This window comes from Toxorhynchites rutilus, chromosome 2 (assembly GCF_029784135.1).
Source record: "Toxorhynchites rutilus septentrionalis strain SRP chromosome 2, ASM2978413v1, whole genome shotgun sequence".
Taxonomy (NCBI): Eukaryota; Metazoa; Arthropoda; class Insecta; order Diptera; family Culicidae; genus Toxorhynchites; species Toxorhynchites rutilus.
The window spans coordinates 4,756,520-4,771,306 of NC_073745.1; the positions used below are offsets into that span (position 1 = coordinate 4,756,520).

General features: G+C 42.4%; 1 protein-coding gene across 10 annotated transcripts in view; it reads left to right on the plus strand.

Annotated features, from left to right (window-relative positions):
- The window catches only part of LOC129767416 (death-associated protein kinase 3), a 62,375-nt gene extending 49,607 nt beyond the window's left edge, over positions 1-12,768 (plus strand). For 7 of the 10 annotated variants that reach the window (XM_055768307.1, XM_055768302.1, XM_055768305.1 and 4 more), the window contains exon 9: positions 10,795-12,768. In XM_055768307.1, coding sequence (XP_055624282.1) covers positions 10,795-12,257 — 1,463 coding nt within the window. In that variant the 3' untranslated portion in view covers positions 12,258-12,768. The remainder of the gene's footprint in view (positions 1-10,794) is intronic. The other 3 variants (XM_055768310.1, XM_055768308.1, XM_055768309.1) reach the window with 3 other exon arrangements.
- The last annotated feature ends 2,019 nt before the right edge of the window (positions 12,769-14,787 follow it).

A 14,787-nucleotide genomic window follows, 5' to 3' on the forward strand; every position in this document is an offset into this window, starting at 1 on the left:
GATCTAGGGATGCCATGTTAGTCGCGAACAGTCTCAATTTGAATTTTCTCATGCATACAAAAACGTAGTAAGAAACACATAACGTTTCGCATATTGAAGCTTGCTTCAGTTGGAGTGCCATATTTTTCCAGGGTCAAAGCCACAAAAGGAACCTCTTCAAGAGCGGAATGTGATGAGGTATATCTGCTTTAGTAAACAGAACATTGTAAGTCGTTATTCACCTATGACCACTTTGCCCCCAAACATCAAAGTAATTTGAACAGTCTTCCAAACTGATGATTTTTCCAACATATCAGATTGAATAAACTAAATTTCACGAGAAATTCCTTAGATAACATTCGCACAGAATTACGGCTGAATTGCTATCGAGAGGGCTATTTCTGTTTTTATTTATATTTTGACATGCGACAGCTCTACTGAAGTACAGGGTGACTCAAAAGTCATTAAATTCTTCAAACATAAGGTGACTATCAATACGGTGTCGATAGTCAATAGTTATACTACAAAACAAGCAGGTGACCAACTTGCACCCACTACTCCTACACCATTCATTGCAATTCAAAACTATTGCACCACGATCAGAAAAAAAAATCCACAATAATTTTGGTTTGGACATTTAGCGCGCAGCATCACAACTCGTAAACTCGCTCACAGTATCACAGGCTGTCTTATACACATGATGTTTTTTCCGCGTCAGAAAATAAACAGCCTACTTGTGACTTTCTTTCGAGTGGTTGTTTCTGTTGCAGTTGTTTTCTGATGCGATTTTCCCTGGAAATCAAAAAGGTAAATTTATTGATTTTGAGCAACGGGAGAGCTCATTCGTTGCACCTACCTTACTGGTCAGGATTCTGGGATCAATTTGACACTCTGTTCTATTTTGCCAGATATTTTTTAAAGCTTTATTTTTATAACGAAACACGTAATCAACATTAGCAAAGAAAATCATAAAAAAATTAGCTTGCCAATGATTCATGTACTATCCTGATAGTAGGCTATAACGGTGCTAATTTTGGATCTCATTTTTTATAATAAAAAATTACGCATTACAATTTTACAATATGTTGTTGCACACATATGAGACTCGTTTGAAAAGCCCGTGCAAAAATTCAAAAAAAAATCTTCACTGTTTGGATGAACCTTTTCTCATTTTTCAACATAGTCTCCTTCTAGGCTTATATACTTCGTTCAATGTTGCTTTAAGGGGTGTCCCACATCAAATTGCATCACGAATAAAAACGCCGTTACCCATTGGGTATTTTTTCTTGAAAATTTGGGTAGAAGTAGTTTAGAATGTATTGTTTACACTGCATTTTTATCGCTGTCAGTTTTTCGAAAAATGAAAAAATGGCGTCACCCAAACGTCGCGAATTGATTTTGCTGGATAATCCTTAACCCTCTCATCGGGACATCGGAAAACAACTCAGAATCGTGCAGTCAATGGTGAGTCGTGTGATTAAACGCTACTACGAAACTTAGAGCAACGAACGGAAGGAGAGATGCGGTCAGAATGGATGTTCTATTAGTGATCAGAATCACAAGCGTGTCGTGAAAGTGCTAAAGCGGAATCCCAGTGCTTCGGTCAGGGATGTGACCTAAAGGTGAATCTGTCCAAACCAAGGGCCGAGAGGGACTGCATACGTACAAAGTGCAGAATGCTCCATATCATGACGAATGTCAAAATACGGTGGGAAAGTCATGGGCCCGGGAATTGTATACCCAGAAGCTAACGAACCCTCATTTTCTCATCGTGGATAATGAGTCTAACGTCAAGGTGGACTGCTGGTAGCTTCCGCGGTTACTGTTTTTCACCGCCTAGCATAAGTTTGACGTTCCGGAGGAAGTAAGGAAGCAGAAATTTTCAAAGTGTGCCAGGAAATACATGATATGGCAAGCGATCGGCTCATCTGACAAACGGAGTGCGCCGTTCGTGACTACCGGGACTGTAAACGGGTACATCTACCTCAAGGAGTGTCTACAGAAGCATCTCCAAGGTGGTCAAATCTGAGGAAGACACGAAGAAAAAGTAAGTTTCCGTACAAAAAAAGCTGCAGCCAGATGTTGTACAGAATCTTATGAAAGGAATTAAGGGTGAAGTAAATATATCAAAAGCATACAAATGGGTTATATTTTATTGTCTGAAAGTTTAAAAAGGATCGGTCAACTATGTATTTGTCTACGGAGTTTTTTCCGTTTGATGCCTTTCAAATAAAACACAAATTTCTGCATTATTGGATAATTAATCAATCAACGAAACCAATTCTGGCATGTGGAGGTTTTGGGGTGCAACAAAAGTTTCTATGGTAGTTAGATACTCCTCCCCTTTCTGTAAGGGGTCCCCCTTACATGCAAATGAATCACAAATTTCTGCATAACTCGAGAACTAATCAAGCAAATAGAGCCAAATTTGGCATGTGATGGTTTTAGGGAGTAAGAAACGTTTCTATGGTGAGTAAAGGGTGTGTCACATCAAATTGCATCACGGAAAAACGCTGTAGAAATTCGCCCAGTAGACCGATCCTTTTGAAAATTTTAGACAGTAAAATAAAAACTATTAAACAACTTTTGGCATTTTCTTTTCATTCATACTTCGATCCCAAGCCCGTATGCTCGCACCTTCCTCTTTACCCCGTCCACAAGATTCTGTACAACGTCAGGTTGTAGTTTTTTTTTGAACAGAAATCCATTTTCTTCAAGTCCGCCTCCGATTTGACAACTTTTGGGTTCTTCCGGAGGGCCTGCCTCATAATCGGCCAATATTTCTCTATTGGGTGAAGCTCCGGCGCGTTGGGCGGGTTCATTTCCTTTGGCACGAAGGTGACCCCGTTGGCTTCGTACCACTCCAACACGTCCTTTGAATAGTGGCACGAAGCGAGATCCGGCCAGAAGATGGTCGGGCCCTCGTGCTGCTTCAATAGTGGTAGTAAGCGCTTCTGTAGGCTCTCCTTAAGGTAAACCTGCCCGTTTACCGTGCCGGTCATCACGAAGGGGGCGCTCCGCTTTCCGCAAGAGCAGATCGCTTGCCACACCATGTACTTTTTGGCAAACTTGGATAGTTTCTGCTTGCGAATCTCCTCCGGAACGCTGAATTTGTCCTCTGCGGAGAAGAACAACAGGCCCGGCAGCTGACGAAAGTCCGCTTTGACGTAGGTTTCGTCATCCATTACCAGGCAATGCGGCTTCGTCAGCATTTCGGTGTACAGCTTACGGGCTCGCGTCTTCCCCACCATGTTTTGCCTTTCGTCGCGGTTAGGAGCCTTCTGAACCTTGTATGTACGCAGGCCCTCCCGCTGCTTGATCCGCTGGACGAATGAACTTGACAAATTCAGCTTATTGGCGACATCCCGGACCGAACTTCTCGGATCACGTCTAAACTGCTTGACTACGCGCTTGTGATCGTTTTCACTGACGGAGCATCCATTTTTGCCGTTCTTCACCTGCCGGTCGATGGTTAGGTTCTCGAAGTATCGTTTTAGTACTCTGCTGACCGTGGATTGGACGATTCCCGGCATCTTACCGATGTCCCGATGTGACAACTCCGGATTCTCAAAATGAGTGCGCAGGATTAATTACAACGCTCTTTTTCGTTCGACGACATTTTTCCAAATTTACGAAAAATTTACAGTGAAGCATGGCCAACGTGATCTATACACTCTTATCTGATTATAAGCGAAAGCTGAAGATATAATTCCTAAAAATTAAATTTCTACAGCGTTTTTTCCGTGATGCAATTTGATGTGACACACCCTTTAGTCACTCCTCCTCCCTCTTTAAGGGGGGGGGGGGCGGTGGGTTGGACTGCCATACAAATGAAACACAAATTTCTGCATAACTCAAGAACTAATCAAGAAAAACGGAATCAAACTTGGCATATAGAGGTTTAAGGGATTGATGAACGTTTCTATGGTGGTTCGAAACCCCTCCCCCCCATTCTAAGGGGAGGCTGTCATACAAATGAAACACAAATTTCGGCATTGAAAATTTTCGGAAAACTCTGAAGAAAATGGGAAAATCTGCGAAAATTCAATTCTCATATATTCTAAAATTTCATGGTGACAAGCGTTGTTGGTTCATTTGATGTTTGCGCCAACGCAATTGATCTTTGTTCGAAAGTGGAAATTGAATTTAATGTGGTAAAACTCACTCTTATAGCTTTTTCTATTTATATAAATAAAAATGGATCGCCGAATGTGTTGATAAGAGCAAAACTCGAGGAAGGAATTGTCCGATTTAGGGCTGTCTTCATCCTATCATATTTTCTGTATCAAACATTTATTCCATGTAACGGAGAAACATGTTATTTCCAAGCGGTTGGAAAATCTTGAACGAGAATTATGTCTGAAAATAATCCCTTAATAATAATATTATAATTACGAGTTTTGGTAGAAGTACTAGGAATTTTGTAGTAAAAGGTAATTTTAAAAGGTAGATTAGAAGATCAATCGCTTAGTAAGAAAACGTGAATCTGATAACGAAAAATAAATTTTGGGCGGGACGAAATTTGCCGGGTCAGCTAGTACCATATAAACATATAAAGTATCGTCAGGTAGCATGTGTACACTCAATTTTGGGATTGACTATATTTATTTTTGGTGGACTCTGTTTCGCCTTCTACGTCAAAAGTATTGGAAACAGTGCTTTTTATTCAACATCGAAACAGTGAACGTTCTCAATGGCTCTTCTCAGAGCTAGTGGCGTATGAACTGAAAAGTTTAAACCCTCTTAAACCCTCAAAAAGAAGAAGAAGAAGAAGAAGAAACAGTGAAAATGCACAAATATATCCATCGCGACGCAGGGATCTTTGAATGTTTCGCCTTTAAGACTACAGTTGTCCAAAAATTTGTTTCCAATTTTATTTTTGGACACATAACTGATCGGAATTCAATACGTCTACGTCTATGCTCCATTGTTGTCATACTATTCGAATAACAAACTTCATTTCATCGCCGGAATATATGCATCTTTACATACAGGCAAACCTTTTTTTGTGCGGGGAATAGGGACCGCACAAGAAAAAATCGGTTGTTTTTTTCCGGCCCAAACCTAATGGTAAAGCCTTGAGGGTCGTACAGATTATGACAGATCTGAAAAGATACACCTCTGTTTCCGAAATTTGCAAAGTAAGACCGAACAAACTGTGAGTTGTCGTGACTAACCGAAAGGACGCGAACGATATTGTTGCTGATAAGCATTTCATCCTCGAATATCGAGTTTTTATTCCCTCCCATAACGTAGAAAATCTGAAACGGGTCTGACGTGCAAAACTATACAAAGTATGGGAGTTGGCAGGTTCAAGAGGCTTCCTTCGATGGAAGTCAAAATCTTGGAATGTCGCCAACTTGGAAAAGTTACCCAGGAAGGAGTAGGAAAGAAATTTACGCCGTACGACTCGTTTCGAGTCACTTTTGCTGGTGCCGCCCTCCCTGACTACGTTATGGTGGACAAATTGAGGCTGCCGGTGCGACTCTTCGTGCCAAAGCCCATGACTTGCAACAAATGCAAGTCAGTTGGTCATACAGCAGCTTATTGCGCCAACAAGGAGCGCTGTGCCACTTGCGGAGAGCAACATGAGGAGAAATCCTGCAGTGCGACTGAGCATAAGTGTCCATATTGCGGGGGATCCCCACACGTGCTCTCATCTTGTGAAACTTACAAGAGTCGCTGGGATAAACAAAAGCGCTCTTTGAAGGAACGCTCGAAACGCACTTTCGCGGATATTTTAAAGGGCGCTTCTCCACTGGCTCAACAACAACCATTACCAACAAACAATGTCTTTGCTTCACTGCCAGTTGACGAATTGGAAGCGGATACAGCTAACGAGGGCACACCGTTTATTTTCAAAGGGAATTCCCGGCGCAAAAATGTGTCCACTCCCAAAGTTCAACGACAAGTCCCATCGGTGGTACCCCATGTTAGCTTGCCTAAAATATCGAGTGCAGCGGACAAGCAAAATCAGGTTCCTCCTGGCTTCCGTGGGAATACTTCACCTTCGAACGACCCAGCACTCGAGGGGACATTAAAAACCCCAAATGTCCTTTTTTTTGGCGTCCAGCTCAACTTCCCAATCGGGATTTATAAAGTTGACTGACCTTGTGGATCAAATCTTCACGTGTTTTAATGTTTCCGATTCCATCAGAACCATTGTCATCTCAATGCTTCCAGTACTAAAGACAATTTTGCAGCAATTGATGCAAACATGGCCCCTCCTTGCAATGATCTTCTCTCTTGATGTCTAATTCAAATAGAGAGGTCGGAGATATCACTGTTTTACAGTGGAATTGTCGTAGTCTTATCCCTAAATTGGATACATTCAAATTTCTAATTCATAACTTCAATTGTAATGTTTTTGCTCTGTCCGAAACTTGGCTTTCTTCGCGAGATGATCTCTCTTTCCACGATTTTAATATTATACGCTTGGACCGTGATGACAGATACGGAGGGGTGCTATTGGGGATCAATAAGTGCCACTCATTTTTTAGAATTGACCTTCCAACTATTGGAGGGATCGAAGCTGTTGCTTGTCAGGCAAACATCAGAGGAAAAGACCTCTGTATTGTCAGCTTGTATTTGCCTCCGAGAGCTACAGTTAGCCGCAAGCAACTTGTTGACATGTGTTCACTCCTTCCTGAGCCACGATTGATCTTGGGAGACTTCAACTCTCACGGAACTGCCTGGGGCGAACAGTACGACGACAATCGTTCATCGTTGATATATGACCATTGTAACAGCTTCAATATGACCGTTTTGAATACTGGGGAAACAACAAGTGTACCTAAACCTCCTGCTAACCCAAGTGCTCTTGACCTCTCGCTTTGCTCGAATTCACTATCGTTAGATTGCAAGTGGAATGTAATCCAGGATCCCAACGGTAGTGACCACTTGCCAATCAAAATTTCCATCACCATTGGGTCGAATTCTTCTGAATCTATAAACATGGCATATGACCTCACAAGACACATTGACTGGAAAAAATATGCGGACGCGATTACTCTAGCCATCAATTCTAGAGATGGTTTACCTCCATTGGAGGAGTATAACTTCCTTTCTCGTTTGATCCATGACAGCGCGGTTCGCGCTCAAACGAAACCCATCCCAGGTTCCTCCATTCACCGAAGGCCTCCCAATCCATGGTGGGATAGCCAATGTTCAAAGCTTTATGTAGAAAAATCGAATGCATTTAAAGCTTTTCGGAAACGAGGAACCATTGACAATTTTCAAACGTATTTAGACCTTGAAAATCAATTTAAAAACTTGATCAAAGGTAAAAAACGTGCTTATTGGCGAAATTTCGTGGGAGGTTTGTCACGAGAAACGTCAATGAAAAAAATATGGAAAGTGGCTCGAAACATGAGAAATCGCTCTTCATCGAATGAAAGCGAGGAACATTCACATCGATGGATTTTTAATTTTGCGCGAAAGGTTTGTCCCGATTTCGCTCCCGTGCAAAGAATTGTTCGAGATATACCACAAGATAGGTGCGATCTTGATTCCGAGTTTTCGATGGTAGAATTCTCTCTTGCTCTCCTTTTTTGTAACAATTCGGCTCCGGGAACGGATAGAATTAAGTTCAACTTGTTGAAAAATCTCCCTGATATGGCGAAACATCGCTTGTTGAATTTATTCAATCGGTTTCTGGAACATAATATTGTTCCGGATGATTGGAGACAAGTACGAGTTATAGCTATTCAAAAACCCGGAAACCCGCGTCCGGCTTCAATTCGTACCGCCCAATAGCAATGCTGTCTTGTATACGGAAATTGTTGGAGAAAATGATCTTGTTTCGCCTCGATCGATGGGTTGAAACGAATGGCCTACTCTCTACTCTACACAATATGGGTTCCGCAGGGGCAAGGGGACGAATGATTGTCTTGCGTTGCTTTCTTCAGAAATTCAAATGGCTTACGCCGGAAAAAAACAAATGGCTTCAGTATTCTTGGACATAAAGGGGGCCTTCGATTCTGTTTCAATAGAGGTCCTGTCAGACAAATTACACTCTCGGGGTCTGCCGCCTCTATTGAATAATATGTTATATAACTTGCTTTGTGAGAAACATTTGAATTTTTCCCACGGGGATTCGACAGTAAGTCGGGTCTCCTACATGGGACTCCCCCAGGGCTCATGTTTAAGCCCCCTTTTGTACAACTTCTATGTAAGCGACATCGACAATTGCCTTACACAAAATTGCAGCCTAAGACAACTTGCAGATGACGGAGTGGTGTCTGTCGTAGGATCAAACGAATCCGACCTGCAAAGACCCTTACAAGATACTTTGAACAATTTTTCAACCTGGGCCATTGGGCTAGGGATCGAATTCTCCACGGAGAAAACAGAGATGGTGGTTTTTTCTAGGAAGCATAGACCAGCAAAACCAAAGCTTTAACTTTTGGGTAAACCGATCACTCATGCTATGTCATGATCCTTCATCGTATATTCCCAACCGTGTTTGTTTCCCTGACTACATCAATTCCTCTGTGCATTTTGATCTGTCCATGATGCAAGATATCCATGGATATTCAGATTATCAACGATCGAGGATCGCTCCAACGATCTTCGATTCAAAGTATGGGGGTATCAATTGTGATAATATGTACTTTACTGATGGGTCCTCTATGAATGAGTCCACAGGATTTGGAGTGTTCAACGAAATTTTTAGCACCTCCCACAGTCTTCAGAATCCTTGCTCAGTGTGTATTGCTGAATTGGCAGCAATTCATTGGGCGCTGGACAGCGTCGCCTCACGACCTGTTGAACACTATTACATTGTAACGGATAGTCTTAGCTCTGTCGAAGCTATCCGTTCAGTGAGGCCGGAAAAGCACTCGCCGTACTTCCTTGAGAGAATACGAGAAATTTTGAGTGCTTTATCCAGACGCTGTTATGTCATTACCTTTATCTGGATCCCTTCTCATTGCTCAATTCCGGGTAATGAGAGGGTTGACTCATTAGCAAAGGTAGGTGCGATTGAAGGCGACATTTACCAGCGTCAAATCGCCTTCAATGAATTTTTTTCTTTAGTCCGTAAAAATACCATCGCTAACTGGCAACGCAAATGGAACGAAGATGAATTGGGCCGGTGGTTTCACTCGATTATCCCTAAGGTTAGCCTCAAACCGTGGTTCAAAAGTCTGGACTTGAGTCGGGACTTTATTCGCACCTTCTCCCGACTCATGTCCAATCACTGTTCGTTAGATGCGCTTCTCTTTCGTTTCAATCTTGCCAGCAACAATCTCTGCGTCTGTGGTCAAGGTTATCACGACATCGAGCATGTTGTTTGGTCGTGCGAGGTGTATCTTGTCGCCAGATCGAATTTAGAAAACTCCCTTCGGGCCCGAGGAAGACAGCCCAATGTGCCGGTGAGAGATGTGTTGGCTCGGTAGGACCTTGATTACCCAAATATATGTTTTCCTTAAAGCTATCGATCTTCGTGTGTGATTTTACCTATGTCCTTATACCCTCCTTTTCATCCATTGCGAGCGATTGGCCCCCTTGGTATAAACAGCAAAATAAGTTGAAATGTAAATATACAATAGATATACGAATAGATTTAAGAATCGAGTGTGATCATCAACATTGTAACAATTCCCTTATATCCCATCCCTTTCCTGAAAGAATATGTCACCCTCTAAACTCGAGTAAACCAAGAGTAATCGGTTTTGCACCTTACTAACCATAGTGTTAGGAAAATTATTTATGTATAGTTTTAAAACATATATTTCAGAATTCGGCTCCTTTAAACTAATGTAACTGAGCCTGTAAAAATAAACGATTTATATATAAAAAAAAGAAAAAATCGCATAAAAAAACGTGCGAAACTTCACCAGTAGCTTTGAATAATCGTGTTCGGTACACAATTTGAAAAAAAAACTTTTTTTTTTGTGGGGTAGATAGGGACCACAAAAAAATTTCCTCAAGAAAATAACTCAAATCCACGCCTTTTCGGTTGCGCGTGGCTGTTTTGTGCTTTTAGTTGCATGTCGAAACTTGTTGCTGTTAGAAATCATGTCATGTGCATCTTAGAGCATTTGATGGAAGGATAGGAATGATTTGAGAAGGTGGTAATTTAGACGCAAATATGGTTTATTCGCGCTGAAATGCATATAAACCATCGATAAAAAATAAATGGACGATAACTTCGTCAAATATGCTTCTTTTAATATACCGCACAAAGAAAAATCGCACAAAAAACCACACAAAAAAAACGCACAAAAACAGGTTTTCCTCTATTGTTGAGTTATTTCAAATGTGACGTTCAACTGTGTGAAGTATACCATCGCTATAAAACTCGTTCTTTTTCATATACAACCAGACTTGTTCTGTAATCATCGTCTACTTGTACACATTGCCCTCGATCATCCATGGTAGGTCTTTGACGATCTTCAGTTTTGACCATTTTGACGGAGTTCCGATGATAGGGACAAACTTTCTCATTGCATTATCTCTATCAAACTTCTTATTTATAAACGAATTAATTCAAAAGTTATATTGATATTGAGTGAACAGACTGCTATATCAATAATAATATTGAAAAAAAATATGCTTCCGATTAACACATTTTCTTTCTTTTTTTTTCTACACTTATTCTACACTAATTATTTTCCTCTGCGCTATTAACCTGAAATACCGAACCGACAATACAAAACCTAAAGTCTACGTAAGAAGGAGGTTCTCGCCTGAACAGCAATAAACTACCAAAGATCCCCACTACACGGTTACCGCGTTGGTCCCTCTGCACAGTAGCAAAAGGAGCCAGGCAACAAAAATCACTCGTTTTCGTTTGTTTTTCTATTTTCGCAGGCGACGAAGACCCACTGCTACTGTCCCCATCGTCATCAACATCCTGCTGTTCGTCTTCGTCACCACTCCCATCGGAATTGAGCGCTACTAACCTGCCAACCAGTGACAGTTATATCGCTCCTCCACCAACCTCCGCATTACGCCCCGCACTAGCGCCATTAGAGATAGTTTCTAACACGATAGATCACGGCAGTGGCCCATGCAGTAGCGAAATTAGCAATAATAACAGTAGTTTAAATCGAACGCCATCCGCAACTTATCCCCCCCACGGGATGTCATCATCTGACCATTCTCGTCCATCTTCCCCAGATCATTCGCAACCGCATCAAACACAAGAGACGATCACCGGTGGCCAACCGGTGGATGCGGTGAGGCCGACACTTGCGAAGGTATGTGATGAGTTACGAATGCTTTCCGACTTACTTAAAATGTCTACCACTATCCGAAACAAGGAGGAACCTTGGTCTGAATCCCACCAACCTCTGTCACCACAAACTACACCACAACAGCCAGATAGCACACTGAACACTGGATCCCCCGTGACCCCACTAAGTCCCACTCTCAGCACAGCCGATCTGGACTCGGATCTCGAGAGTCTCAAGTCTAAGATCAAGATTAAAACATCCAAGGCACAGATTAAGCTGAACGAATTAGCCCAAAAGCCGGATTTTCTCTCGAACGACACCATCAAGCCACAAACGTTCAAATTCTTGCCCAAGTCGATCAGTTTGTGTAGTGATGATTCGGTATTCAAGGAGAATTACACCAAATTCTGTGATCGTAATGCTGCTCCGAAAGTACCCGAAATTCGAGAGTCGTCCAATGAGGCGTCCCAAGAGGTAACCACGACAACGACTAAGACGACCACGCAGGATGCTCCCGAGGGCACCAAGGTGATCGTAACGAAAACCACCAGGAGCAGTAAAACGTCAGCTGATGGAACGAAAACCGTCACCGTTCGAAAAACAATAGTAAAACAGAAGAAGATCATCGAAGAAGATTCCGAAAAGAGCAAACTCAAGCCTCCGATGATCAATAGCAATGTATCACAAGAGGCAGCTACCGTGAAGCGTACAAAATTCCGGGTCAACCAAATGAGCAGCCGCGATGTGCCTGTTGCGATGAACAGCGTCGCCAAGCGATACCTCGAGCTCAATCGGTTAATTTCCACGGAGTCTTCCACGCTTCCCACCGATGATTTGCTGATGAAAAAACTCCACAAACATCACATCAGCAGTCACTTCCAGCAGCAAACTTCGTCGGCGGAAACTGAAGCGATGAACAATCTCAAAAATAACACGATGAAATACCGAAGTCTGTCGGTGGACTGGGACGCCATGGATGCGGTTGAGAATCGGTCGATGAAATCGATCAACTCCTTCCTGAAGCGCACAACGACAACGACTGCAAGCTCCGCGGTCAAACAAATACAGGCCCAAATCGAGGCAAGCATCCACAAATGAACGCTCTCGTAAAATGGCAAAAAAAAACCGAGTAGTTGCCCCCGTTGTTTTTAAAATACGCTTATATTCCATTACTCGCTGTAAATTACCCATTTCGTTTTCCCGTATTAATCTAGTGTCGAAACATGTGCTCAAATTACCAAATCATCGATGCAGGAAGGCACCTTGAATGTGTGAAACCCATTTTTATCACCTTATCATTGAGCTCATTCTCCCGCACAGTCACTCACTCTTTCTGTATATCTCTATCTAATCCATTGGTCATTTGCTGAAAGAAGGATAAAGCTTATTTATTTGTGGGAACATGCTAAAGTATGAATAATTTACATTAAATGAAGCATACTCATTTTAGCTTAGGAAATTATTTAAATGTTATACCATTTTTTTCCTCAAGGAAAGGATAAACAATATAGATTTAGGAGTCATGTTAATGCTGAACGAAAAAGGGAAAAGTTTATAAAAATGTAGCTGAAATGTATATACTCAGAGTAACATTAAAACTTTGAAGAGAATGATTCGTTTGTTTGGATGATGTTTTACAGAGGATTTTGTCCGAAACGCCCAACTTCAAGGAAATCCGAAACTTGCATTTTGCTACAGAAACTATGATTTTGCATTGCAGATTGTGGTAAGTGTAATGGGATTCATCGTCAAGATACGGTGAAAGCATTGGGTTCTATTATGTTAATCGAATCGAGCATTCAATTCACACCGAACAAAACATCGTATCATGTAAATCGATAAAAGGCGTTTCGGTGACAGCTATTGTTGTTGGCTGGTGTTTTTTCCTCAACCAAGTGTGCTTCTTCCATCGCGTGTTAATTGTGGGAACAGTGAAGTGCGCTCAACAATTCCCACCAGCTGGAGTGAATAGCTTCTCACAGCAGATACTGGTGAAGGTCTATAGAGAGACACTTTTGATCGCCGAATCATCGCCATTTCCACCGCCGACGTAGGTGCGCTCGCTCACCAATACACCTACAGCAGTGTAGCAATAGACGCCAACACGTGATCAACTGGACGGTGCAGAACGAGTCGAATATTATCTGCGCGGGGTGCGCATTTAGGTGAATACGCATAAAAATACATTTAGAGAAAATATATATAAATATTATATTTTATTTTATTTTTTTTCTTGAAATATTATAATTTTTTATTTTATTATTGTGAAATATTTAAAAAAAATAGAATTTAAGTGCCATTTATAATGGCAGAAGGTGGGGGGTCTCCGAATATGGAGATCTCAGACAATGAAACCAATGAATCCCACCCATCAGGTAAAAAAGGGAAAACACTTAAACATGTTCCTAAATCGCAAGATGTTTCTTCTGGGGACGAATCAGCTCATGCTAATAAGCCCCCTCATAAAAAAATCGCAAATCTCTCCTCTCCACCTCTTGACGCTCCCACCCTACCTTCCACTTCGGGTTCCCTTTCTGTTATCCCCGCTACCACTCAATCCTTACCTTCGCCTACTCCCCATGTTGTCTCCCTTCCCACTCAATCCTTGTCCTCGTCTTCCCCCCCTGGTACGTCCTCTCCCCGTGTCAAGGTCTATCCAGAAGATGCATCTGGAACTGGCCCATGGGTTGTTTTCATTCGGCCCAAACCAAATGGAAAAGCTTTGAAAGTCATGCAGATCGCGAAAGATCTGGCAAGGTATACCTCCGTGTCGGAAATTTCGAAGGTTAGACCAAACAAATTGCGAGTTGTCGTGACTGATCGAAAGGACGCAAACAAGATTGTTGTCAACCAGCATTTTACAATTGAGTATCGGGTTTACATTCCCTCTCACGTAGTTGAAATTGAGGGTGTGATAACCGAAACGGGTCTGACGTGCGAATACATTACGAGTGAAGGTACTGGCCGTTTTAAGAAACTGCCCTCGATGACAGTTAAGATCTTGGGTTGCCGCCGGCTCGGAACAGTCTCCCATGAAGGGGGTGAAACCAAATTTACGCCGTCCGAATCGTTTCGAGTCACCTTCGCTGGTTCAGCTCTCCCGGACTACGTGATGGTAGAGAAATTGAGGTTAGCCGTGCGACTTTTTATTCCGAAGCCAATGATTTGTCAAAAGTGCAAGTCAGTTGGTCATACGGCTGCTTATTGTGCCAATAAAGAACGCTGTGCCACTTGCGGAGAGCAACATGTGGGCGAAGCCTGCAGTGCGACGGTAAAAAAGTGTCCATATTGCGGGGGAACCCCACACGTGCTCTCAGCTTGTGAAGCATACAAGAGTCGCTGGGAGAAACAGAAGCGCTCTTTGAGGGAACGCTCTAAACGCACTTTCGCGGAAATTTTGAAGGGCGCTTCTCCACTGGCTCAACAACAACAACCAATCAACACACATAATGTTTACGCCACGTTGCCAGTTGACGAAATGGAAGCGGATACAGCTAACGGGGGCACGCCGCCTATTTCTCAAGGGAATCCCCGGCGCAAAAATGTGACCACTCCCAACGTTCAAGGACAAGTCCCTCCGGTGATACCCCCAGTTAGTTTGCCTAAAAAAACGAGTGCAGCGGACAAG